Raw genomic sequence first — 26,887 nt, 5'->3', positions numbered from 1 at the left:
TAATGATGTTGTTTAATTTTTAAAGATTTTTTTGGACGGAGGCTCCACACTGTTTCTCTTATAAAACAAGGGGACTGGTAGTGTGAGCGTCACCTAGACCTGCATTTGAGTCTTGGTGACCGACTTGCAGTGTGACTCCACATAAATTATCTAACTTTTTAAAAAAGATTTTATTTTTAGAGAGAGGGGGAGGGAGGGAGAAAGAGAGGGAGAGAAACATCAATCTGTAGTTGCCTCTTGAGCACCCTCTACTGGCGACCTGGCCAGCAACCCAGGTTGATCCAGTGACCCTTTGGTTCGCAGGCCAGCACTCAATCCACTGAGCCACACCAGCCAGAATTTATTTAATGTTTTTTGATCTCAACTCCCTCATCGTGTAAAATGAACACAGTAAGAGTCCTACCTCACAGGGTTTTTCTGAAAATTAAATAAAAACACCAATATGGAGGTCTTAACACAGGCCCTGGCACACGTTAAGCTCTTGGGAGGAGCTGTTTTGCTCCTGCTCAGGGTTTGCTTCCTGTGGTCGTGTGGGGCACCCAGGTGCACTGCAGCGTCCTGATGCAGGGGGGGTGTTCATGAGGGAACGTGCATGCTGTATTCCTCACTCGATAACATTGATTAAAACTGCATGCTCATGTGATCTTTTCTGCACTCTTAACTTGGACAAAAAGAACCGTAATGTTCCAAACTGGATAAGGTCATACTACCTGGAGGAGAAGTGGCCTAGTTCCAGAAAATCAGCTCCCGTTCTAATGGCGCCCAAGTGTAATGTTAACGCCTTAATCATTAATTAACTTATTTTGGAAGCATGCATTTACTGATTCATTATCAGTCCCTATCACAAGTCCCTGGGGATGTAACACATTCTGTGTTGTTGAGAGTAACCGAATCCTTCTTTTCCAGAATCCCATAATCCAGCACATTTTTAAACCAGCGCTCCCCCCAAAATCTAGAACGGTATCCACAGTAAATTCACATGATCAGGAACACAGGTTCCTACACTCTAGCACACCACTCTCAGCCTCGTGGCTTTTGTTTCCGAGTCTGAGCACCAACACCTGGCGTGTGGTGCCCGGGACAGACAGCGGGGCACCGACTCATCTGCCAGGAGTCGGTCTGAGCCCAGAGCCCAGCGTATTTAAAGAACTGGAGGTGCTGAGTCTGAGGTGCATGTCACCCCAGAACCTTGGCAATTAATTAATTTTAATTTTAGAACTTAAAATTAATTTCTAAACTTTATTGTGAGCACTGCTTTACTTTCTGAAGAGAGTGATTTTCATGTGCAGAAACATATAAAACTTATTAATCCTTGTAGGTAACATGCAGAGATTTTATAGACACTTTGTACTTAATATAGAAACTGACTTACTGAAGTAATACGTCTTATCCAGATAATTATGAAGAGATTTTAAAAGACTTACTGAATGCCGCCTCAGTCAGGAGGGAAGGCAGGATCTGGTCTGTCTGAGGAAGTAGACAAGGAACTAACACACTTACTGTGTCTCACACTCCTGTGGTGCAGCCACACACACACTGTCACCGACTCGGGGAAAGTCATGCTTTAACACACACTCTATAAAAGTAAAGTTAGGAATTAAAGAAAGATTACACAGAGTTGGAAGGAAACTTTAAACTGTGACATGTAATGACACAGTGAAAACAATTGGTCTTTGTAACAGTGCTGGTTGTCAGCTCTTAAAGTGTCTCTTACTTTGATTATTGCTTTTTGTTAACAAAGCAAGATGCCTCAGTTTCATTTTTTAATATTTATATTACACATTTTTCAGTGTTTCTGAGCGTCAGAGGCAATTCACATTTCTATTTAGTTTGAGAATATGATTAAAAGAGAAAATAATTTCTGATCTGTCTCCCTATTGTAAAGTACACAAACCACTCTAATGAGGAATGTAAATCAGTTAAAGGGCTAGACCTCATAAAAAGGAAGAACTAATGTAGGACCTACTGCCAAGTATCTAGAGGATGGAAAACGAACATTTTAAGCTGTTTATTAATACTAAATATCAGTTGAGATAGGGAATTAGAGTTTGTTTCTATTCCAGCTGTAGCATGCATTTATCAGCCAACTATGTGGTCACATTTCACAGAAAGTGGTCTGACCACTTGGTGAGAACAATTCCCCCGGGGTGGTGCGCAGGCCTCGCCTTGCCAGCTCGGTCCGCCTCTGGTGGGGCATCCAGGTCCGCGCCGGCCGCCCCTCCCACACGGATGCCAATCATGTCATGTTTCTGATGCGTGGCCATTGTCACCTTGTTTTGCAGCTTGTGTTAACCGTCGGCTTGTTAGCCGTTGTCGTGTACCTGTACACTGTTGTGGCATTCAACTTCTTCCGGAAATTCTACAATAAAAGTGAAGACGGGGACACCCCAGACATGAAGTGTGACGATATGCTCACAGTAAGTCCGTGGCGTTGGTCTCGCAGGAGTGGAAAGTGCGTCTGCTCCTCGGTCTGAGCAGTTTGTGTGGTTCCTCTCTAACAGTGAGGATAGGAAGTAGGGGCCCGATTTTCACTCTTCAAAACAGAAAGGACTGTTGCTGCCAGTTTTGCGTGTCGGCCTGCGCTCAGCCCAGTGACGGTGGATCCCTGAGCGTGCAGCCTGAGCAGGGGTGGTCCAGGGGTGGTCCGTGAGCCTTGTGCTCCTGTGTTGTGGGACAGCAGATGAAGTTAGGACCCAAGAGAACAGTTTGAAGCCTTAGTTACTTGTTCGCCTCAACGACTTTAACTGAAGTTAATAAAGTCCAAAAATATTTATTTTAGTAGAAATCTTAGGTTTTGCTTTTGTAGTCAGTGTCCTGGCCGAGATTACCTTGCCAGTCTCGGTCTGCAAATCAACAGACGTCAGAGCTTTCATGTTGCGCCAGCACTGCTGCCTAAGCTGCCGCTCCCATGCCGGCCAATCAGAGTTGACCGCAGAGGAGCTCTGAGGTCAGGAGGGAAGCGCGACCGAGTCCACAGCAGCAGGGCACCTGCAGCGGGTCATCCTGCCTGAGCTCCCAGTCAGGCCCCAACATAATCGGGTCGGTGCTGTTTGCACCCAGACTGACACAGTCATGCCCAAATTACTCTACCAAAAAGAAATATCCCAGAGGAGCAGTGAGAACTAGCATTCTAAAGACCAGTCATTAAGACAGCTCTTGTACCAGAGAATCACAGATCAGTAGACTAGAAAGGAGAGTCTAGGAATAGATCCAGATACACAAGGAAATTAAAAATATGATTGTGAGGTGAAAAATAAATCATATTGCTACCATAGACACACCACTTGGGGAAAATGATAAAAGTGGATCAGCCTAGTTCTTTAAATCAAAATAAGTTCTGAATGGAACAAATACTCTAATGCAGAAAAAAGGAAACAATAAAAGTGAGAACATAATTTGACCTTTGAAATACTTACAGTAATAGTAACAATTTTTAAGCTGGAAAAGGCCTTTTTGGAGCATGACAAAATCTTAGGACCCATGAAAGAATAAAAAGTTACTTTGAGAAGGGACGACTGTAAGCAGCATCTCAGATGAATGACAACTGAGGATGAATGTAGATAACACTGTAGCAGAGGGCTGGTGTCCTCAGTCTACAGAGTCCTGGTCTCACACTAAGAAATAAGCCATTGGAGAAAGGAACAAATGGAATGAGGAAAGGGAAGATAGTGGCGTGGTAGGAGGGAGCAAATTCCAGTTCCCTCTACACACGGGAGAAAGACCTAGTCAATCTGCGGAGGAACAAAGCAAACAGCAAACAGTACCCCAGCATATGAGAGTAACAGACCGAAAATTGTAGTAGACACTGAATGGCCAGATGGTAAGGAGGGTACTTCAGGCCAATAAGATCCCAGGGACCAGCTCGGGAACCAGGGTGGCTGCAGCCCCCAGCCCGGTGCCTGCCGCCGGGCCTGCTGCAGAGTCCTTGGTAGAGAGCTGGGTCAACTGCTCCCTCCCTCCCTGGCCAGTCAAGGTTTAAACAGCACTGGGAGAGACCTGGTTGCTTGAAGTGGCAGAGAGGGGATCACCCTCAGAGTCTGTGGACACTGGTTTGGGAGAGTTGAGAGTTGCACAGTGACGAGCACTGCCTCGGATAATCACTGGTCTCACTGGAGAATTGGGCTGTACAGACCCGCAGGCTTGAGTGGGAGCAGTTTCCCAAGAAGAACTGTTTGGAGAATACTCCAGCATCAGCCACTTGGCCTCCTCCCCAACCAGCAGGGCAGCAATCCCAAGGTGGCAGGGAAGTTTGCGGGGAAGGCCCTGCACACCTTACCATTAGGAAGGGTGTGTGCCCGAGCCCATGGCACCGAGACAGCCCTGCTCACCTCTATACCACTAGGAAGGGTGCATGCCCAAGTCCACGGCACCGAGGCAGCCTGACCAAGTGAGCGCGCGCTGCACCCCAGTCCACAGCAGGAACCCCGGAGGAAAGAGCACGCTCAGGAAGACCTGGGTCCGACATCCAAGGCTCTGGGGAGAGGTGTCAGACTAGCTCTGGGGAGAGTGGGCACAAGACTGGCTGAGTGCACAACGGGAAGGGAGAAAAGCCATACCAATCGCCCTTCAGCCAGCAAGACCAGAAAACCCAGTTTGCAGTTTGGCCAATTTGAAACCAACAAGAGGTGTTTTGTTTTTCTTTTAAGAATTTTTTTTATTTTTTAAATTTATATTATTGTTTTATCTTTCAATACCTTCTTCCTCTCTTTCCTTCTTCCTTTCTTTCCAATTTTATCTCTTCTTCCTCCCTTCTTCTACTTTTTTTTTGAATACCCACAAGTGAAACAAAAAGGGGAAAAAAAACAAACACACCTGGAACTGTGAAAAGACCAGAGTTGGACCCAAAGAGGGGGCAACTCAACAGTTGAGACAGTGGGACAAAATTCACTTTGCTATTACAGAGAACCTGCAAATTATTGCATATTTGCATTATTTTTTCATTATTCCTACATCTTTTATTTTAATAGTAGTTTTGTACTCCTTTCTGTATAGTCTTCATTGCTTGGCTGGTTATATTGTATCATTTGACAGGTTTCCCCTGTTCCCTCTGACATAGTGTATTGCTGATTTACTGTCCTTCACGTCACTTGTGTTCCTTTAGCACTCTACTTAAGGTCCTATACTCCCTATTCTTGTTATTCAGATTGCATAGATTCTGTCATTTGATTGTTGCTCAAATATTATTGTAAATAATAGCTGTTTCATACAATTGTAAATACTTCACAACACTCCTCCCGGATCTTAGCTCACTTCACAGTTTCCTGAACTCTATTACTGTGGTGGTTAACTCTGTTCTCTCACACACTACACCTATTTTCTATCCTTTACTCTTACCCCACCTCAGAATCTGACCTCCCACAACCTCACTGCTTTCTAGATCCAACTCACAATCCAATCCTTCCCTCCCCAACAAGAGTCTTATCTACTTGCCATCCTTTCTAAATAGTGGCTAGTTGGGTGGAAGATCACAGTTAACACTATACATAGCCAAAGGATGTCCTATATCTTCTCTACTGGCTGCTACTGTAAATATCATAGAATACTCTCTTGCTGTCTTAAACCATTTTGCCTTACCCCTTCCAACTGATCACAAAAAGGAGTAGGGGGAAGCTGTGAACACCAGGAGACCCGAAGGAGACTGCACCACTGAATCTCACAGGTATTCTATCACAGAAGTTCACACCATAAACCCAAGGAGCCAGAACACATCAACTTAAGAAGCAGAGGCTGACAAGAAGAGTCTCTTGAACAATGGGAAGACAAAGAAACAATTCCCAAATGAAGGGAAAGAAGGAAGCCTCAGAAAGAATGCTAAATGAAATAGAGGCAACTCAACTATTAGATATTGAATTCAAAGCAATGATTATCAGGAAGCTCAATGAGCTCACAATGAGCTACTAGAAACTACAGGGAAGCTACAATGAACTCACTGCAAACTATATCATTGTGAAAAAGGAAATCGAAACTATCAACAAGGGCCAAGAGGAAATGAAGAATACAATTTCTGAACTGAAGAACACAGTAGAAGGAATGAAAAGCAGGATCAATGAAGCAGAAGATTGGATCAGCGAATTGGAGGACAAAGTAGAAAAAAAAACACCCAGAAAGAGCAAGAAAAGGAAAAGAGGCTCAGAAAGGATGAAGAGGGATTAAGAGAAATGCAAGACAATATGAAACGTAATAATATCTGTATAATAGGGATACCAGAAGGAGAAAAAGAAGAGCAAGGGATAGAAAACCTATTTGAAAAAGTAATGATGGAAAACTTCCCTAATTCGATGAGAGAAAAAGTCACACAAATCCAGGGAACACAGAGAGTCCCAATCAAGAGGAACTCAAAGAGGCCCACCTCAAGACACATCATAATTAAAATGGCAAAATTTCAAGACAAAGAGAAAATCTTAAAGTCAGCAAGGGGGAAACAGGAAGTAACATACAGGGGAGCCCCAATAAGGCTAACATTGACTTCTCAATGGAAATGCTCCAAGCCAGAAGAGAATGGCAAGAAATATTCCAAGTAATGAGAACCAGAGGTCTGCAACCAAGGCTACATTACCTGGCAAGGCTCTCAATCAAGATAGAAGGCCAAATAAGAAGCTTCCCAGACAAAAGAAGTCTAAAATACACCTCCACCAAACCAGCTCTGCAAGAGATGCTAAAGGGACTGCTTTAATGAAAGGAAGGAAAAGATAGAGAGAGAGAGGAACACAGGGTACGTAAATAGCAATGAATAAGTACCTATCAATAATAACCTTAAATGTAAATGGATTAAATGCCCCAATCAAAAGACATAGAATAGCTGAATGGATAAAAAAGCATGACCCACACATATGCTGCCTACAGGAGACCCATCTCAGGATAAAAGACCTACACAGACTGAAAGTGAAGGGTTGGAAAAAAGTTTTCCAAGCAAACGGACAGGAAAAAAAAAGCCAGGGTAGCAGTACTCATATCAAACAAAATAGACTTCCAACAAAGGGCCATACAGAGAAACCCAGAAGGTCACTTTATAATACTCAAGGGAAGAAACCACCAAGAAGACATAAACATTGTAAATATATATGCACCTAACATAGGAGCACCCAAATACATAAAGAAAATCTTAGAGGACTTCAAGAAAGATATTGACAGCAACACAATTATAGTGGGGGATTTTAATACCCCACTGTCAAAAATGAACAGATCTTCCAAACAAAATATCGACAAAGATATTGTGGCATTGAACAGTGCCCTAGACGAAATGGACTTAAGTGATTATATATATATATATATATATATAGAGAGAGAGAGAGAGAGAGAGCGCCTTCCATCCCAAAGAAGCTAAATACACATTCTTTTCAAATGCACATAGAACATTTTCAAAGATAGACCACATGATAGGACACAAAACAAGCCTCAACAAATTCAAAAAAATTGAAACCATACCAAGCATTTTCTTATATTACAAGGGACTGAAACTAGAAACCAACCCCAAGGAAAAAAACCCAAAACACTCAAAATCATGGAGATTAAATAGCATGCTATTAAACAATGAATGGGTCAAGATTGAAATTAGGGAAGAAATCAAAAAGTTTCTGAAAACAAATGAAAATGAACTCACAACAACCCAAAATTTATGGGACACAGCGAAGGCAGTCCTGAGAGGGGAGTTCATAGCAATACAGGCCTACTTAAAAAAAAAATAGAAACATTTCAAACAAACAACCTAACCCTATGTCTACAAGAACTCAAGGAACAACAACAAAGACAGCCCAGAGCAAGGAGAAGGAAGGAAATAACAAAGATTAGAGCAGAATTAAATGACATAGAGACTAAAAGCATAATTCTAAGGATCAGTGAATCCAGGATCTGGTTCTTTGAGAAGATAAAAAAAATCAACAAGCCAGCTCATCAAGAAAAAAAGAGAGAAGACCCAAACAAACACAATCAGAAATGAAAGAGGAGAGATTACAACTGATACCACAGAAATACAAAGGATTGTGAGAAATTACTACAAAGAACTGTATGCCAAGAAATTTGAAAATCTAGGTAAAATGGACAAATTTCTAGAAAAATATAATCTTCCAAAACTCAATGAAGAAGAAGCAGAAGGCCTAAACAAACCAGTAACAGCAAGTGAAATTGAAGGAGTAATCAAAAAACTCCTGACACACAAAAGCCCTGGACTGGATGGTCACAGGAGAATTCTACAAGGTATTTAAGGAAGAGTTAATCCCTGTCCTTCACAGACTATTCCAAAAAATCCAAATGATGGAAGACTCCCAGACTATTTTTATGAGGCCAGCATCATCCTGATCCCAAAACCAGATAAAGACACAACAAAGAAAGAAAACGTCAGGCCAATATTGCTGATGAATATAGATGCTAAAATCCTCAACAAAATATTGGCAAACCACATCCAACAATACATTAAAAAAATCATATACCATGGCCAAGTGGGATTCATCCCAGGGATGCAAGGATGGTACAATATTCACAAATGAGTAAATGTAATACATCACATAAACAAAAGCAAAGACAAAAATCACATGATTATATCAATAGATGTGGAAAAAGCATTTGATAAGGTACAGCACCCATTTATGATAAATTCCCCACTCAGCAAAGTGGGAATAGAGGGAACATTCCTCAACACAATAAAGGCCATATATGAGAGACCTACAGCCAACATCATACTCAAAGGGCAAAAACTAAAATCTTTTACACTAAGATCAGGAACAAGACAAAGTCGTCCACTTTCACCACTTCAATATAGTATTGGAAGTTTTAGCCACAGTGATGAGACAAGAAAAGGAAATAAAAGGCATACAAATCGGAAAGGAGGAAACAAAACTGTCATTGTTTGCAGATGATATAATAGTGTACATAGAAAATTCTATAGACTCCACCAAAAAAAACTGCTCCACTTAATAAAAGGATTTGGCAAAACAGCAGGATACAAAGTTAACATCCAGAAATCAAAGGCATTTTTGTATACCAACAATGAAATAGCAGAAGCAGAAATCAAGAAAAAGATTCCATTTGATATAGGAAAAAGAAAAATAAAATACCTAGGAATAAACCTAACCAAGGAGGTAGAAGACCTGTATGCAGAAAACTATACAACACTGAAGAAAGAAATCAAGGAAGACACAAACAAATAGAAGCATATACCATGTTCATTGATCAGAAGAATTAACATGAAAATGTCCTTACTACCCAAAGCAATTTACAGATTCAATGCAATACCTATTAAAGTAGCAAGGGCATATTTCACAGACATAGAACAAACACTTCAAAAATTTATATGGAACCATAAATGACCTTGAATAGCTGCGGCAATTTTGAGAAAGAAGAGCAAAGTAGGGCGGATCACAATACCTGATACCAAATTCTATTACAAGGACACTGTAATCAAAACAGCCTGGTATTGGCATAAAAATAGGCACATAGACCAATGGAACTGAACAGAGAGCCCAGAAATAAACCCAAGTCTTTATGGTCAATTAATATTTGACAAAGGGGGCAGCAACATAAAATGGAGTAAAAATAGCCTCTTCAACAAATGGTGTTGGGAGAACTGGACAGCTACATGCAAAAAAATGAAACTCAAGCACCAACTTACACCATATACAAAAATAAATTCAAGGTGGATAAAAGATTTAAATATAAACCATGACACCATTAAAGTCTTAGAGGAGAACATAGGCAGGAAAATCTCAGATATTTCATGCAGCAACATTTTTACTGATATGTCCCCTAGAGCAAGGGACATAAAGGAAAGAATAAACAAATGGGATCTCATCAAAATAAAAAGCTTCTGCATGGCTAAAGAAAACAGTATTAAAAGGAGAACCAACTGTATAGGAAAACATATTTGTCAATGATACATCAGACAAGGGTTTAATCTCCAAAATATACAAAGAACTTACACGACTCCACTCTAAGACAAGGAACTGAATTAAAAAATGGGTAAGGGACTTGAACAGACACTCTCTAAGGTGGACATACAGAGGATCCAGAGATACATGAAAAGATGCTCAGTATCACTAGCTTTCAGAGAGATGCAGATTAAAACCACAGTGAGATACTTTACACCAGTTGGAATGGCCATTGTAAACAAAGCAACAAATAACAAGTGTTGGAGAGGTTGTGGAGAAAAGGGACCCTAGTGCATTGCTGGTGGGGACACTGAAATTGAGAACAGGCTGACAGTGTTCAGGGGGGAGAAGGGAGGGAATTTCAGGGGAATTTCAGAGGAAAAGGAGAAGGGTTTACAGGAACAAGTATATAGGACACATGGACAAAAACTAGGGGGGGTGGAAATGGGAGGGAGGTGGGGAGGGCTGGGTGGGTGGGCTGGGATGGAAGTAAAAGATAGAAAATTGTACTTGAACAATAATTAAAATAAAATTTAAAAAAAAGAAAAAGGAACAAATGTAGGACCAGACAACTCACAGCGAATAATCAGTCAGCTTATTACTATGCAAAGGTGCTCAGCCTCTGTCATAATTAGAGAAATGAAAATCCAAACTTTCACCTGTCGGGTTTGTAAATATTCAAGTTTGTTAATACCCAGGATTCTTGACTTGATGGAAAAACCTATCCATTTCATGACTATGTGTTGGAAATTTAAATGAATAGTTTTAGAGAACTCTTACAGTGTCTGTCAGATTTTAAGTGTGCTTACCCGTTCATCTGTCAGGTTCCACTGCTTGCACTTGACCTAAACGTGTGTCACTCACACACCTCTGTGTTCAAGGGCGTGAGCAGCTGTCACAGATTATCAATAGAGTTCTGATTGGATGAGTCATGGTGAAACCCTAGAATGGAAATGCATGCAGCTATTTTAAAGTAAGACAAACCAATGTATTTTATTTGAGTGGGGGGAGTAAGGAAGCCAGACCTGGACCAGCACCTCGACAGCGTGCTGATTGTGTGAGACCACAGACACACTCACACGTGCGGCAGCCTGTGCAATGGACATGGTAAAAGCACACACAGCTTTTCTGTAAGGAAACTTAAGCTGTTACGAAGGGTCCCTGCAGGAATGAGGACACCAGTCTGGGAGAGACAGGGCTGTCTCTCTAGTGGCGACCTCCACCAGAGTCCCTGGCCTGCCACCCGCACCCACTCCAGGCCCTTCGCCTCCTTTCTGTGAACTGCCTCTACTGCCCTTTCTGTCCACCTGTGACTTGAGATCTAAAGACGGGATAGCCACTGGCCAGCAGCAGGGGGCGCAGTGGGAGGTGGGGTGGGGGCCTGGGGGGGGGTGAGAGTAACATGGCATGAATGAGGGGCAGGTGGTACTACTGTAGGAGGTTTCTCTCTTCCAGGAGAGAAACCTGATAGCTCTAAATGTCACAATCCATGGGCCTCCACCGGAAGGCTGTGCTGAGGCCACACTGTCCCCCAGAGTGTAGTGCTCAATGACTTGTTCGAGACTGGAGGGAAGTCGGTGTGTTTCAGATGGTGGAGGTCAGGGCCTGTGTCAGGTGGAGGGAGTGGTCTGCGACCGTAGGTCCTGCCCACCATGGGAGGCCGCCTTTGGGGCCCTGGGCTGGTCCTCCGTGTCAGGAGTCGTAGCAGACTCTGTCGTCCCCGTGGTGTGCTTCGTTTCCATGGATTTCATCCGTTTAAGGAACCGTGTGTTGTTGAAGCAGAGGTGGGCCAGGAAGACGGCCACTGCCCAGGCCGACTTCACCAGACTACCTGGGCCGTGAGGAGAGGGGAAGGGAGACCCCTGATGTCTCAGCTGCAGGCGCAGGACTGAGTGAGGGCCTGGGGTTTGTTCTGGTGCAGGTGTCTGTCCTTGGGGGTGAACTGCCGCTGCCCAGCTCTGTGGGCCCTGCTCCATGAGCGCTGACATCTCTACAGGGCATGAGAATGTGCCCTCTGGCCGTTGGCCGGGGCGGGGCTGGAGGCACCGTCAGGGTGCTGCTGAGATGTTCCTCAGACGCAAGAGAACTCAGGTGCGAGGCACCAGCCGCCTCACAGCTGTGCACTGGGCAGGTCACCACACTGGCCTGGCCACACCCAGCTGCCTGTCCTCAAAGCAAAGCATCCCCGGCCACAGGCCTGGGTTCACCTTGACAGCGTCAGGTCTAACAACCCATTTTTGTTAGTTTTTTTTTTTCAATTACAGTTTATATTCAGTACCATTTTGTGTTACTTTCAGGTGTACAGCATGGTGGTTAATCACGTACTTTATAGAGTGTTTTCCCCAATATCTCCAGGACCTACCTGGCCCCATATCTAGTTATAATATCATGGACTATATTCCCTATGCTGAACTTTATGTCCCTATGACTGCTCTGTGACTATCAACTGTACTTTTTAATCCCTCACCCTTTTCACTCAGTCCTCCAGCCCCTGCCCCTGCCCACCATCACTGTTCTCTGAATCTGTGCCTGTTTAGTCCTTCTTTTATTTTGCCCTGTAGATTCCTTGTATTGGTGAAACTATATGGTATTTGTCTTTCTCTGTCAGACTTATTTCACTCACCACTTTTTTTTCATTTCCACTTGCGTGAAATGTCCATCTCCATCTCCTTACCATCAGTCTATCTGTGTCTTTTGTTCTGAAGTGAGTTACTTGCAGGCTTGTATCTACATCTTGTTTTACTGGAGCCTTTAGTCTGTTTATATTTAAAGTGATTATTGATAGATGCCTGTTTTTGCCATTTTATTATACATATTTATGCTCTTTTTTGTTCTCTCTTTCTTCTTTTTTAAAGAAGCCCAGTTGACACTTCTTGCAGAGCTGGTTTGTTGGTGAGGGACTCCTTTCGCTTTTCTTGTCTGGGAAGCTCCTTATCTTCCCACCCATTTTAAATGACAGCCTTGCCGGGGAGAGTAGTCTTGGTGTAATTGCCCCTGTTTTTGTATCTTATTAGTGCCCGAGTGTGCAGTAGGTTTTGAAACGCCAACCACATTGGAACTGTTTCTGGTCACTTACCGTCGTACTCACGAAAGTAGAGGCCAGCTGCACAGCGTGGGAAGTGGCAGGTGTCATTTCTTTAATTCAGTTCTCAGAAGCACACCTCGCTTTGAGCTGGTCTCCTTCGCATTTTCTCTCGCAGGTGAAGCCCAGTGCACTCACTGAGCTGGGCTTTCCTCACTCACATCATGTTGTGTCCACAGCATCTTGAGTTGTCCTTGTTTCAGGCTGTTTCTTGGGGTCTGAAGGGCCTTGCAAATTTCCACAGGGAAGGATCCACCCTGCAGTGCTCCATGCCTTGCAGCAGGTGGCGCTGTTGATGCAATTTCTCAGAGTGGGTTTCTCACAACTTCATTTCTTCCTTTCCTTACTTATTTAGTTGCTTAGGATTAGGGTGTTTTGAGCCTGAGAATCTAATTAAACTGACAGTATCCAGGTAGAATTTAAAGCTCATCTGAAGGATGGTAGGAGGAGAAAGTGAAAAATAGTCTAAAGTTCTAAAGCCCAAAACAAAAGCATATTGCAGCTGGAGAGCCATAGAGACTGACTCAGCATATGTAAGGGGCGTCCACCTCCAAACGGGGGTGGGAGTTGGGGTGGGGAGGGGTCTCACCTCCCCCACCCTGAGGAGTCACCAGGGCAGCTGTTGAGTGAGTCTACCTGGGCCGGGGCCAGACGCTGCTGGGAAGATCTCAGGGCCTGCGTGTTTTGGAAGAAGCTTCCCAGGAGGCTGAGACAGAAAGCACCGGCCGGGGAGTGTGCCTTCGGGTAATCCTTCCCAGTCAGCTCAGTTAGGCCGCCTCCCAGCCAGCGGTCTGTCTGTGCAGCTCCTCCTTCCCCACTGTCAGTCTCTGCGTCTCTGCTATCCTTTTTTCCAAGACAAGATCGTATAAAAGTCTTCACTGACCTCTCGGAAACTAGCCATTTTCCCGTTTCTTCAAGGCAGCAGGGGAGCAGCTCAGAGGGGGCGGGGGAGGCCACAGCCCCCTAAATCTGAGGAACGAATGTCAGCCGTCCAGACCTGTGGAGCACTAGTCCCTGCCTTTGCTTATTACCAGACCCCAAACAAAGCCTTCTTCCTATTCTCCAGCTCTTTTTAAAAATATTTTTATTTATTTATTTTTATAGAGAGGGGAAGGGAGGGATAAAGAGAGGAAGAGAAACATCAGTGTGTGGTTGCCCCATGCGTGCCCCCTACTGGAGACCTGGCTGGCAACCCAGGTATGTGCCCTGATTGGGAATTAAACCAGCAACCCTTTGGTTCCAAGGCCCACACTCAGTCCACTGAGCCACACCAGCCAGGGCTTGTTCTGCAGCTCTTGTTACCAGGTTTAAGTTGGTTCTAGGAAAAGGAGGGTGGATGGAAGGATTTCCATTTTCAGAGCGGAATACTAGCCAATGGCTGGGCCAGCAGCCCCATGGTGGGGGGCTGTTCATCCACTCAGCTGAGTGCCCCCCGCAGCTTTCTACCTGTGATGAGCTCTGGGAGACCCGGTAGTGGAGGGTGGGCTGGGGAATCAGCACCAAGACCCCACAGGCGAGCGGTGCGCTCGTTCTCTGAACACTGGTGTTCTGTCGACCTTTATAATCAGGTCTGAGAGCCTGCAGCTCGAGTTTCAGCCCGGCCGTCCGCCTGTGTCGGGCACACAGTGGGGTTCCTCCCTCAAAACCCTCAGAGCTGCCACAGAATGGAGGTGTGCAAGGACATGGGGTGTGGCCAGGTGAGGCGAGTGGCAGATAGAGATCTGCAAAGATGACACGTTCACTTTAGCAATTTAGCTTCATCCTGTGGCCTTTTCTTCAACTCTGCATCAGAAACTAAAAGTGGCTCATTTCTCTTGGGGACAGACTCACATTAACCAGGCTCCCAAGAGTTGGGTGTAGGAGTCAGGATACCAACACCCTGCTTATTAAGAGTCTGTGCAACAAGCCCACACATTTTCTTCCCTATAGCAGAACTCCACATGAACCCCAAAGTCCTGGTCAGGAGTTAGCAAGGGGAGTCAGCTGGATGGTCTTAGTTGCGTACACCCCAGGCCCACTGTGGCTGTCGGTGCAACAACCTGGGACGCAGAACGGGACCTCAGGCAGTACTAGGCCAAGGTCAGGGGCTTGTCCAAACTGTGTCCTCCGCCCAGAGAGGGGACTGCAAGTACAACAGAGCAGGGGCCCAGGCTGGTGGCTTCTGTTGCGACTTAAGTAAAGACAAGGCAGCCGCATCAGTAACGCTGCCCGTTTCCTGTGGCCGCAGCTGCATTCCTGTGAAGACAGGTCTGAAGAAAAACACAGCACCCCCGTTTTTCTTAATAGGAAGTGCGTACAGTGCAAACAGTCCCAACAGCATACAAGAGTGTACAGTGGAACGAAGGTTTCTCCCCCCACAGGCTCACTGCTAACCATCGACAGCGCTGTTGTGGAGCCACAGTTCTAATGCATTGATGCTTAATGTTTTTATTTAAGGTGCTGTCTTCAGATGTTACTCCCAGAGTCTGACTCAGTCAGTGTTACAGGGAATCTGAGTGCAGGTCTCCAGGAGGCCTGGACCTGGAAGGGGGGATCCTGGTACCCGACTGCCCAGCCCTCTGTGGGTGGGACCCCATCCAGCACAGAGCAGGGCTCAGTGCCAGGGGCAGAGCTGCCCACAGCCCTCGTTGTCCACTGTGTTTCCGGCGGACAAGCCTCTTTTCCGAGTGACGTAATATTTACTGATTATGCTCGTTAATTCCAGGCATTTGGACTCTCCGTATCTGTCAGTAGGTAGCTCTTGAACCCTGAGCTTCTTAGTGTCGCCTTGCTGCCTGCTCTTTGCCCACACTTTGCTCCTTGAGGCGACCCCAGCCTGTGAGTGAGGCCTGTTCACTGCTCGCTGTTCCCGCAGTGACCCATTGGGCCCCTCGCGTGCCATGCACTGTATAGGCTCTGACAGTCCAGCAGTGACCACAGAGACTCCTGTTGCAATGGAGCCGGTCCTCGTGGCGCAGGACAGATGGGAAAATGCAGAACAGAGAGGTGGGGCACACAGGTCTGGGGTTCAGGGAAGAGACCCAACATGTAAGGAGAAAGTTTTTAAGTACTTGGCACAGAAGTGATAGTTAAGCATGAAGCGGGAAGCTCTCCAGTGGAAGGGAGGTCCTAAAAGAAAAGAGGCCCGAGAACCCAGTCCTGGGCGAGAGCCCATGAGGAGGTGGGGGCTGAGGCTGGCCTCGGAGGGAGGGCAGAGAAGAGGGAGGGTGGGGATGGAGAAGAGAGCTGAGCGGTGGCTGAGCCAACGCTGCCTGGGGGCTGCAAGCCCCTGTCTCCCAGAGGGCCGGGTACTCCCGGGAGAGCAGGCCAGTGACTCTGCTGTGCAGTCAGTGTCCCAGTCTCAGGCTCCAGGGAAGGGCATTTGATTGAGGATCTAAAGGGCGAGTAGGAGTTGGATAAGGGTCAAAAAGATACTGCACGAGAGCGGGAACGTGCCAGTGAGGCCTGGAGTCCGCTGGGCCACGTTGGCCATGAGGAAGGACGGCCGCTGGGATGGCCCGCGTGGAGGGAGACGGGATGCTGCAGGGGAGCCTGAGCCCGAGGGGCTGCCTCATCCTGGGCCGAGAGAAGTGGGATGCCCTGAGCCAGCGGCGCTCAGCCCAGCAGGGCGTTGTCCCCAGGGCACCCTTGGCCATGTTCGTCCCATTTTGGTTGTCTGCTGGGTGTGGTCCTATGGGCCTCTGGTGGGGAGAGCACAGAGATCCTTCCAAAGCACCCTACAGTGTACAGGATGGAACCCACAACACAGAATTGTCCAGCTCGAATATGAGCAGTTCCTGGGAAGAGCTGAGGAACCCTCCCCGGAGCTCCTGTGGCCCCTTTATCTGCGGTGGGCGCCTGCACCTCTGCTCACTGTGGGCCCCAGAGCGGGTCGGGGAGGGCTCACCCAGCGAGCCGCTGCTGCCCTCTGTCCTCTTTGTCCTGGCTGCCGGAGGAGGAGAACATTCCGGATTCACATTCATGTCAGACAGCTGAGGGGAGGGCTCCTGTTCCTGAGTCTGGTTCTTCCAGCTCTTTCTAGTTTTTCTTGTTATACATAGGGTTCTTGCGTGCCCTTTGTCTGATATACTCAAGAACACTGAGCAATGCAGTTAGATGTAGTTTTGTGTTCCTTGGTGTGATGTAGAAGGATTGTCTCCTGCCCGATGCTAGTGAGGTGTTTCTCAGGTCCGTGGGGTGTGGCAGGTGTCAGCAGGGGCCCTGGAGGGTTTGTTTCCAGGACAGCGGAGTCTGCATCGCTGTTGCAGACACTGAAAGGAGCAGGGAGCCAGAACGCAGACCCCCCATCCCCCGCCCCAGCTCCCAGAGCGAGGGGCGGGCTCTGGGGGCCCGAGGCTGTGGGGTGTGGGGGCCAGGCCCGCTGCCCAGCACGTGGCCCCTCTCTCCCCCAGTGCTACATGTTCCACATGTACGTCGGCGTGCGGGCCGGAGGGGGCATCGGCGACGAGATCGAAGACCCGGCGGGCGATGAGTACGAGATCTATCGGATCATCTTCGACATCACCTTCTTCTTCTTCGTCATCGTCATCCTCCTGGCCATAATACAAGGTAACAGCTCCTCGCAGGCACAGGAAGAGCTACAACCTGAGCCACACAGTGTCCCCGGCCGCAGAGGCAGGGTGAGAAGGTCAGGTGCTTTCTGGGAGAGCCAGGCGAAGCCTTTCCCTCAGAGTCTCTCCCTTGACATCTGCGGAGGGAGAAACAGAAGTGCGGGGTCCCTCGGGGTCCAGGGCAGCAGGGGGCCCGGGGACACCTACGGCTTTGCAACTGTGGAGGGGAGCAGGTAAACCTCTGCGGGGCCTGCCAGGCAGAGGTTACAGCAGCATCTGAGCTGCAGGTCGCTGAAAAGCTTGCTAAAGAAACGACGCCCATTTGCTGAGCTCTGAGGGATGGTGCTGTGACTCACATCGGAGGGAAATGAGCCCTGATAGGTCTGAGTACCTGGGCCCCCGGTGCAGCTGAGAGGGGCCAGGGCCGATGGGACCCAGGGCCCTCTCGGGCGACCAAGTGCCACCCAGACGTCAGGTCCCACAGGGTGTGGTGGCTTTCCCTCTCAGGAAACACTCGTCACCTTTCTCTGCTCACTCCTTCATCCTGGCTGGAATCAAACGTCTGTAAATGTGATCTTATCTCTAAGTTCTGCAGGCATAAAGGATCCCTGTTTTTAGTCAAGTCCACGAATGGCTCAAAGGACTCATAATCCATCTGTCACGCCGTTTCTGGGTGTCAGGGGCCAACAGTAATCTGCTTCCTGTGCGGGCGGAGCCGTACACACTGGGGAGGCAGCAGGGGTCTGCAGAGTTTGTTTGTAAGGAACTTGGGGAAAAATGATTTGAGGCAAATCCCTCCCCGTTAATATGGTCATGCTGGCTTTCCAAATTACCACGGGGAAATCCTGTTAGTGGAGTTCTCTGTGCTTTCCAGCACAAGTCTCCATGCTGTCTTGCAGCATGAACTCGGTTGTAACACAGCCTGCATTTGCCAAGTTGACTGAAGCCTTCTCCTGCCTGTCACCTCAGTTTTAACCCCTTCCAGGGAGTGCCGGCCCATAACTGCACCCATCTCTGCCCCGAGAGCACGCCCGGCCTGGCCGGGGTGCCAGACAGTGCACAGTGCTCCCCACTTCCCACTCCCGAGGGCTGCCCCTTTTCCCTTCCTTGGCGGGGTCTGTGAACGTACTTGTGATTCTGTGGTTGACAGAGATTAAATCGAGTCTTCGTTTCACACCAGGTTTGATTATCGATGCGTTCGGAGAACTCAGAGACCAGCAGGAACAAGTGAAGGAAGACATGGAGGTCAGTCCCTATTTCTGACTCCCCCGGGGATGAGAGCAACCCTGGCCCCACCGCCTCTGTCAGGGCCTATGTGTGCTGAGGATGGCGGTGTGGCACCCTCAAGCTGCCTGAGCCTGGCTGCACACCTGATGGGGCCAGGTGCTTGGCCGCGAGCTGGGGCCCCTGGGGTCCTGCCAGCAGCCATGAGGCACCCTCCCCCGCTCAGGGGCAAAAGACCCTGCATTCAGAAGGATGGCTTCCCTGGGAGAGAGTGAGCAGGTGACCACAGAGCGGCACGGGGACCCTCGCAGGAGGAAGCCCTGAGAGCTGGTGATCAGGGGGTCCCTCCAGAAGGGGTCCCAGGCCGAGTCCTGAAGGTTGCAGAGCTTTGGCTCGGGAGAGAGCAGGCCAGTCCGGGCAGCCTCCCTGCCCGCCGTCTTACCATGAGTGTCACCAGGGCCCCATCCACGGCGGGGTCTGTGAGAATGTCGGCCTCAGAGTCACATGTACCAAGACTCGGGTGTTAGGGAGGTTATGTGCAAGTTTTTTCTTGGAAGCTTAAGTGTTTCGGGATGAAGTCTTATACCCTGGTGACGGGCTGGGGAGGGCCCGGCCAGCTTGCTGGCAGAAGTTCACAGTCTGCGAAGAGGGTCTGTGGGGGGTAACAGAGGTGCTCGCATGGGGCAGTGCCACAGTCGGGCCGACACTGACAGGTAACTGAGGTCTGAAACGTGGGGGGTGTCCACTAGCGAGTGGCCAGACCAGGGGCAGGTGGTGGCCGTCAGTGTTTTCTGGGCAGGAGACTATGAGGTTTTTGCTAAGAAAAGCCCTTAAGGGGTTGGCATGAGGAGACCCGGTAACTGGCTGGTGCAGAGGATAAAGAGCCTGGAGCAAGCAGGGGTGAGCCCTAGTCTCCAGGGGTGCAGTTGGGGGACACTAGAGTGATGGAGAGGTGACAGAGAAGAGCAGGGCCGGGGAAAGCTGCTCTGTGGGCCCCGGGGGGTGTACAGACCTGGCAGCCAAGTGTCAACAGCTGCTGCTCAGTGACCCTGAGAACTTCATAAATTATCTTAATCATCGACTCCGGGCCCTGGGATCTGGGCCTGCGTGACCAGGCCTCCAGGGGCAGGAAAGGGTGTCTGCTGTGCAGGGGAGCCGAGCCTCTGCGGCCACCTGAGGACAAGCCGTAGGATGCCCTGAGTCGGCACGTGTGCCCCCCCCGCCCCCCATGCTGGACGCAAGGCCTGCTGTCCTCGGGCTCCGCAGGGAAGGCCCGGCCGGCAGTGCCTGGCAGGCTGAGTGCAGAGGGGCGTGGTCGGGACTGGGGCGGACGGAGCAGGCACCCCGTTCCTGGCACCAGAAATTGTCACTGCGCCTGTCCGCTGGTGGACCATGTGCCCAGCACAGTGCCTAGCACATGGCAGCCCTCTCGGGGTCCGTGAGTGACGCTGTCCCCGGGGAGGTCATCTGTCCCTGCCCCCCGCCCCCATCATCAGACTCCAGGTGTATACCTGATTCACAGACTCAGGGGAGAGCATGTACCGTACAGGCTGGCTCAGATCACCTGAGCTTAGTGTCACGTGACTCAAGAGCCTGGCGTCCTCGCCTCAGCTGGGGAAGATAAGGAAACACGTGCACTGTCCCTCAGCCCTCAGTTCCGTGCACTCCCCGCCCCGTCGCTGCTGGCTCTTGCGCACCTGTGTGGTCAGCCCACAGCCGGGCACCGTGCGGCACAGGGGCGTTGGTGTGCTTTTGTTCTGCTCTCTGACCTCTGACATTTCAGAATTTCTCTTGTCTTCCAGACCAAATGCTTCATCTGTGGGATAGGCAATGATTACTTCGACACGGTGCCACACGGCTTTGAGACGCACACCTTACAGGAGCACAACTTGGCCAATTACCTGTGAGTGTGCCCGGGCGCCTCCCTGCCTCTCCCTGCGGCCCCTCCGAGAGGGGGACTCAGGGCGGACCCTCCTCCCTTGGGAGCAGGATCACTGGGGAGAGGAAGCCGCAGTCTGTCCGGCGAACAATTCATTCTACAGCAGGGCCTGGAGGGTGTGCAGGCTGAGCAGGAAAGCAGCTCAGCCCTGGGAGAGCACAGCCAGCCATTGCCCGTTGCCATAGGAACCCTCCAACTGCTTCTGGGAGGTGGAACCTCCCTTCCTCTGAGTACCCACAGATCTCATAAGCGCCATCAGAAACATTGAACATTCTTTAAAAAGTGGAAGTCTGGCTATTACCCAAGGCTTGGTCTCACTGAAATCTGGTAAAATATTATTCTTAGTCCATGTCTGACCCAGCATTAACACCAAGCAGAAGACAGGCAGAGTAGCCAGAACAGTGGGCCCTGGAAGGCACAGCAATGTGACGCTGGCACCTCAGCTCCCGCTTTCAACCCCCAGTGTCGCAGGTGTGCTGTTGTTCCTGCCCTGTGAGTAACTGGACACAGCCAGGTGGGGCGGCCACTGGACTGCCCAGCCGCCCCTGAGGTGTGGCCGTCTCTGTGCACACAGTGCAGCCCCTTTGAAATGTGTTTTTAAAGAAGGCCAAGCTCTATCCTTGTGGCATTTTTTAAAATTTTTGACCCATTTCTTTGCTTGTACACCAGCATGAATAGTTAGCCCGCAGTGGGCTCAGGAGGGTAGTCCCACATAGGCCATCCTGATAGGTCTCTCTGTCTCCGCAGGTTTTTCCTGATGTATCTCATAAACAAAGACGAAACGGAGCACACGGGACAGGTGGGTGCGGTGGGCGAGTTCCGAAAGGAGCGATGGGAAGGGGGTCCTGCGCGTGGGAACAAGATGCGCACACCAGACGGGGTTACTTTCAGATTTTAGTCGTGACATCTCCGCATCAAGTTCCTGTCACCCTGGATGAGTGTGAAAGGCTTACCTTTGTGGAAAAGAAAAGTTCACATAAAGATTAACTTCTGTTAACTGAAAATACTGAGTTTGGGTTTCGATCATTATAATGTCCTTGATTTCTTAATCAGATAGAAGATGATTTCAAATGAACTTCAACCCACAGTATTATGGGCAGTTAAAACATTTGCATATTAAATGTGTAAAGTTGTTTTTAAACTATTTGAAATTCCCTTTTTTAGTTTAATTTATTTTTAAAAATTTTTCAGCTACAGTTGACATACATTATGACACCGTTTTCAGGCGTGCAGCCCAGGGATTAGACACCCCATGACTTCCCGCACACCCGCCTGCCACCACGCCCCGCTGTGACAGAACATCCCTGCCCGAGTTCCCTGTGCTGTGCCGTCCATCCCCCCTACTGTCCTGCAGCAGCCGATCTGTACTGCCCAGTCCCTTCGCCTTTCCCACCCAGCCCCCAGCCTCCCTCCCATCGGGCAGCTGTCACAATGTTCTCTTTATCTATGAGTCTCTTTCTCTTTTGCGCATTCGTTTTGTTTTTTAGATTCAATTGTTGATAGATATGTGTTTATTGCCATTTTATTGTTCCTATTTTTATCTTCTTTATTTTCCTTCTTAAAGAGGACCCTTTAACACTTCATATAACACTGGTTTGGCAGTGATTAGCTCCTGTAGCTTCTTCTTGTCTGGGAAGCACTTTATCTGACCTCCCATTCTAAATGATAGCTTTGCTGGGTAGAGCAATCTTGGATGTAGGTCCCTGCTTTTCATGATTTTGAACATTTCTTACCAGTCGCTTCTGGTTTGCAAATTTCTGTTAAGAAATTAGCCCTGGCTAGTTTAGCTCAGTGGATTGAGCACAAACCTGTGAACCAGAGTTGCAGGTTTGATTCCCAGTCAGGGCACATGCCTCGGTTGTGGGCCAGGTTCTCAGTAGGAGGTGCTAGAGAGGCAAGCACACATTGATGTTTCCCTCCTTTTCTTTCTTCTCCCTTCCCTTCCCCTCTCTCTAAAATAAATAAATAAATAAAATCTTAAAAAAAAAGAAATTAGCTGACAGTCATTAGCTGACATGGTAGCTCCCTTGTAGGTAACTAACTGCTTTTCTCTTGCTGCTTTTAAGACTCTGTCTTTGCTATGCCTTGGTGTGGGCCTCTCTGGGTTCACTTGGCTTGGGACTCTCTGCAGTTCCTGGACTTGCCTGTTTCCTTCACCAAGTCAGGGAAGCTTTCTGTCATTACTTTTTCAAATAGGTTTTCAGTCTCTTGCTCACTCTCCGGCTTCTGACATCTCCGTGACGTGAATCTTGGTGTGCTTGAAGTTGTCCCAAAGGCTCCTTGTGTTACCCTCATTTTTTTGGATTCTTTTTTCTTTTTGCTGTTCAGATTGGGTGTTTTCTGCTTCCTTATCTTCTGAACTTTTGATTTGATCCTCCGCTTCATCTACTCTGCTGTTAATTCCCTGTAATGTATTCTTCATTTCAGGTCACGTGTTCTTCACTTCTCACTGGTTCTTTTCTATGTTTACTATCTCTGTTTTTACGTTTCCTTTCTCTTTGTTGAAGTTCATATGAATTCATCTACTTTCCCCCCCGAGTTCATCGAGCATCTTTATAACCAGTGGGTTGAACTCTGCATCTCTTAGATTGCTTGTCTCCATTTTCTTTGGTTTTCTTTTTTTCTGTAGTTTTGTTGTGTTCTTTCATTCAGGACAGGTTTCTTTGTCTCCTCATTTTGGCAGCCTCCCTGTGTTTGTTTCAGTGTTTTGGTGGAGCTTCTGTGTCCCCTGCCTTGGTAGAGTGGCCTTATGCAATAAGTGATCTGCAGGGTCCACTAACACAGCCTCCCAGATCACCCGAGCTGGGCCTTGGAGGTGCGTCCCCCATGTGGGCCGTGCGCACCCTCCTCTTGTAGTTTAGCCTTGACTGCTGTTGGCACGTCAGTGGGAGGAGGGATTTACCCCCAGGCCGATGAGCTGCAAGGACTTGCTATGACCACTGACCTCCCAGCACCGTGGAGGATCAGCTGTGCAGGGACTTACCTCGCAGAACAGGACTTCCTTCAGTGGGGCTCTGGGGCCTGCTGAGTCTGCCCCTTGAGCCTGTTGCTCGTGGGGGTGGTTAGCTGGTGCTTCGATGTGGTCTGAAGGTGTCCACCTGGTGTGCTGGCTCTGGGGCCTCCCCTGTTCCCTGCTTGGGGCCACTGGGCCTGTACTACAACATGATCTGCAGATAGCTGCTACTTTTCCTGGGCTTGGGGGTGCCCTGGAGAGACCAAGCTGCAAACCAAGGCCAGATGCTGCTAATGCCAGGCCTGAGGCCACTTAGCAAGAGGTACGGGGCACACCGAGGCCAGATGCCACTTGTTTGAGAGATTTTAGGAAAATCTGGAGTGTGAGCTGGGACAGGCCAGTTGTATGGAAAAGCCACTGGAAGCAGCTTGAGTGGGATGGAAAGTTGGGTGGGGGGCACCCAGGGAACCACCGGGGATGGGGCAAAGTGTGAGCCAGGCAGGTGGAGTCTCAATGTGGCCCCCCACTGTGTCTCGGTGGGGGGAGGGGGCATCAGAGGAACAATGGCCCCCGCCAGCCCTTCCATCTGGGACAAAGCCGTCCCCCTGCTGTCAGCCTGATGCTGGACAATTCAGTTCCTCCTCACACGTCTCCGATGCTTGTGGAGCTGCTGCCCCCAGCGCTCGAGCTCAGACTGAGCTAAGTCCATGCAGGGACCCTTGAAGAGGACCTGCCTGGGGCTCCAGGTGCCTCCGTCTCCCTCAGCCTCAGTCCCCACTGGGGACTTTTGTTTTGTAATTGATTTTTAGAGAGAGGAGGAGGAAGAGACAAACATCCATTTGTGTTCCACTCTGTATTCATTAGTCGCTTCTTGCACGTGCCCAGACTGAGGAACAGACCCACATCCTTGGCGTGTCAGCGCGAGGCCCTGACTAGCTGCGTACCGGGCCAGGGTCTGTCCCCACTGGTTTTCATGGCCAGAAGTTACAGGGGCTTCTCTCCCTGGCACTGGAACCCTGGGCTGGGGGGCCTGGTGTGGGGCCGGGGCCCCTTGCTCCTCAGGGGTGCCTCTGCAGCCGAGATACCCTCTTGGTTTTTGTCCACCCTGCGCGGGTGTGGGACCAGCCTGCTCTGCCTCTCGCCCCTCCTGCCAGTCTCGCTGTGGCTTCGTCTCTGAATCCCTAGTTGTAGGACTTCCCTTCAGCCAAATTCCAGGCAGTTCTGAATGGTGGTTATTCTGTAGTTTAGTTGTAATTTTGATGTGGGTAATATTTGAAATTCTCCACAAAATTCACTTCTACTGTTAGTGGTTTGAACTTGAAGGATTCGTATATTTTTAAAAGAGCCCTTGGAATCATGTACCACAAATGGGTTTTTTCATGATTACATCGTGGTCAGGGTGAAAATTACTCATTTATTACTAGAAGCACGTGAGGCCTGGCACAATTAGGAATGACCCCAGTGAGCCGGGGCCTCTCCAGCGACATCCGTGTGCATGTGCATGGCCGTGTGCTACATACAACAACCCGTGTGGGCTCCTGTCTCATCTTTGTTGGAACACACAGGTGTCGGGGAAAAGCATGATTTTAACACATTACCTTTACTTCCACAGGAATCTTACGTCTGGAAGATGTATCAAGAAAGATGCTGGGAGTTCTTCCCCGCAGGGGACTGTTTCCGGAAACAGTACGAAGACCAGCTGAACTAATTCAGACCCGGACCACCTCTGAGCCCGCACCCCCACTCCCCTGCCGCGCCCTCCCTCTCCCCGACTCTCCGTCTCGCTGTGTTTCACGAACATCCCGCTGCTCGGGTGTCCTGCCAGCCCTCCGTGCTTTCCGGGAGCAGCGAGCTGTGCTTCTGAAGACCTGACCGGGCTTCCCCCACCTCGTGTGTTTTCGTTGAGGATAAAGACCGAGAATAATCTACACTCATATGCAGACCACATAGGAACTCTGGAAGGAAAGCCATTCTGGACACTCAGTCAGAACACGGACAGATGTCCTTCTGAGATGCCTGGAGTCTCGAAAGGTGGGAGGGTCGCGGAGGAGCAGCCACCCCCATCGGCCTCTTCATTTCTCCATCCGGGAAGGGACTCCGAGGGCCGAGCGCCCGCTGCAGGGTGCCGGTGCCGGTTCGAAGGGAAATAGTGCCTTACTGTGTGTGGGTTGAGCTATGCAGAAGACACGTGCATGAAAAACATCTTTGTTTTCTTTAGGTCCACTTTTTCCTTAGGTTGATTTTTGTGAATTTTTTCCCTCTTTACCTTTTTCTTTGGTGGGGGAGGGTAAGAAAAGCAGTTTGTGCACCTTTTAAAGAGACAGGCAGCCCATCTCAGGACGAAGGGCTCTTCTCATCCGCTGAACTCACTCGCGCCCTCCCCACTTGCTCCTGCGCTCATTTTGGTGACACTCTGATGCAACCCTGCAACTCTGTGAAGTCTTTGTGTGAAACAAAGGACTGCAAAAACCACTCTTTCAAAAGAAATAGCTCATTGCATGTCTGTTATGCCAGTTTCAGCGAACAGAGAAAACCCCCTCGGCAAGCTGATCCCCGTGAGGGGACGTCCACCCGGACACCCCACAGCACAGAGTGCCGGGGGCTGGCGCTGCGCGTCCGGGAGCCAGTGTCATCCACCGACACCAGCCCGCGAGGCCCGAGGTCGTCTTGGGTTACTCTCTCCGTCCCACCACCTGTGACCAGCTTTGAGTAAGGACCTCTCATCCAGCCATTTTTTTAATATCGACGCTGAAGCAATATCCATTCAGGGAGTTCATCAGTTGCATCAAAAAACATGGATGATGAGATCAGTCACTCCATTCTGAGTCCTTTTAAATGTAATGCTAATCTTTACAAATAAAAAGGCAGATTCAGAATGGAAGCAAGGTCATTTTGCCAACATTGGAGCTCTTTTATTACAAGTCTGCTTGTTAATTTTAGAATTGTAAAACTGCTCTGATTAAACTATTTAACTAACTTGCTCACCCTCTTCTTTCTCCGTTTCACTGATAACATGGACACGTCCCAAAACGCTGAGCGCTGAATGTGAGGGGGATCGGGGCTGTCCAGCACTGTCTGGCCCTCAGCCTGCTCAGGTTGCCTGGCACCTGGGCAGGTGTGCTGCTGTTACGGTTTCGGGGCCTGAGTTACCAGGCATTCTGCATCACCTGCCCAACCCTGCCATTTCCCTGTTTTGGGGTCATCTAGAGTTCTTGAAAACCGCAAATAATGGAAAAATAACTATCTCCCCAATTGTTCAATTTTTACGCAGCTGTCAGT

The 26,887-nt window shown here is 48.8% G+C and overlaps 1 protein-coding gene across 1 annotated transcript in view; it reads left to right on the top strand.

Annotated features, from left to right (window-relative positions):
• The window catches only part of RYR2 (ryanodine receptor 2), a 533,272-nt gene extending 506,687 nt beyond the window's left edge, over positions 1-26,585 (top strand). The window contains 6 exon segments of the mRNA XM_036016051.1: positions 2,283-2,417; positions 17,334-17,490; positions 18,673-18,737; positions 20,519-20,619; positions 21,403-21,454; positions 25,221-26,585. Coding sequence (XP_035871944.1) covers positions 2,283-2,417; positions 17,334-17,490; positions 18,673-18,737; positions 20,519-20,619; positions 21,403-21,454; positions 25,221-25,316 — 606 coding nt within the window. The 3' untranslated portion in view covers positions 25,317-26,585.
• Positions 26,586-26,887: the final 302 nt, after the last annotated feature.

Source organism: Phyllostomus discolor, chromosome 15 (assembly GCF_004126475.2).
Source record: "Phyllostomus discolor isolate MPI-MPIP mPhyDis1 chromosome 15, mPhyDis1.pri.v3, whole genome shotgun sequence".
Taxonomy (NCBI): domain Eukaryota; kingdom Metazoa; phylum Chordata; class Mammalia; order Chiroptera; family Phyllostomidae; genus Phyllostomus; species Phyllostomus discolor.
The sequence above is the reverse complement of the archived record's forward strand: the minus strand, read 5'-3'. Positions and strand labels throughout refer to the sequence as shown.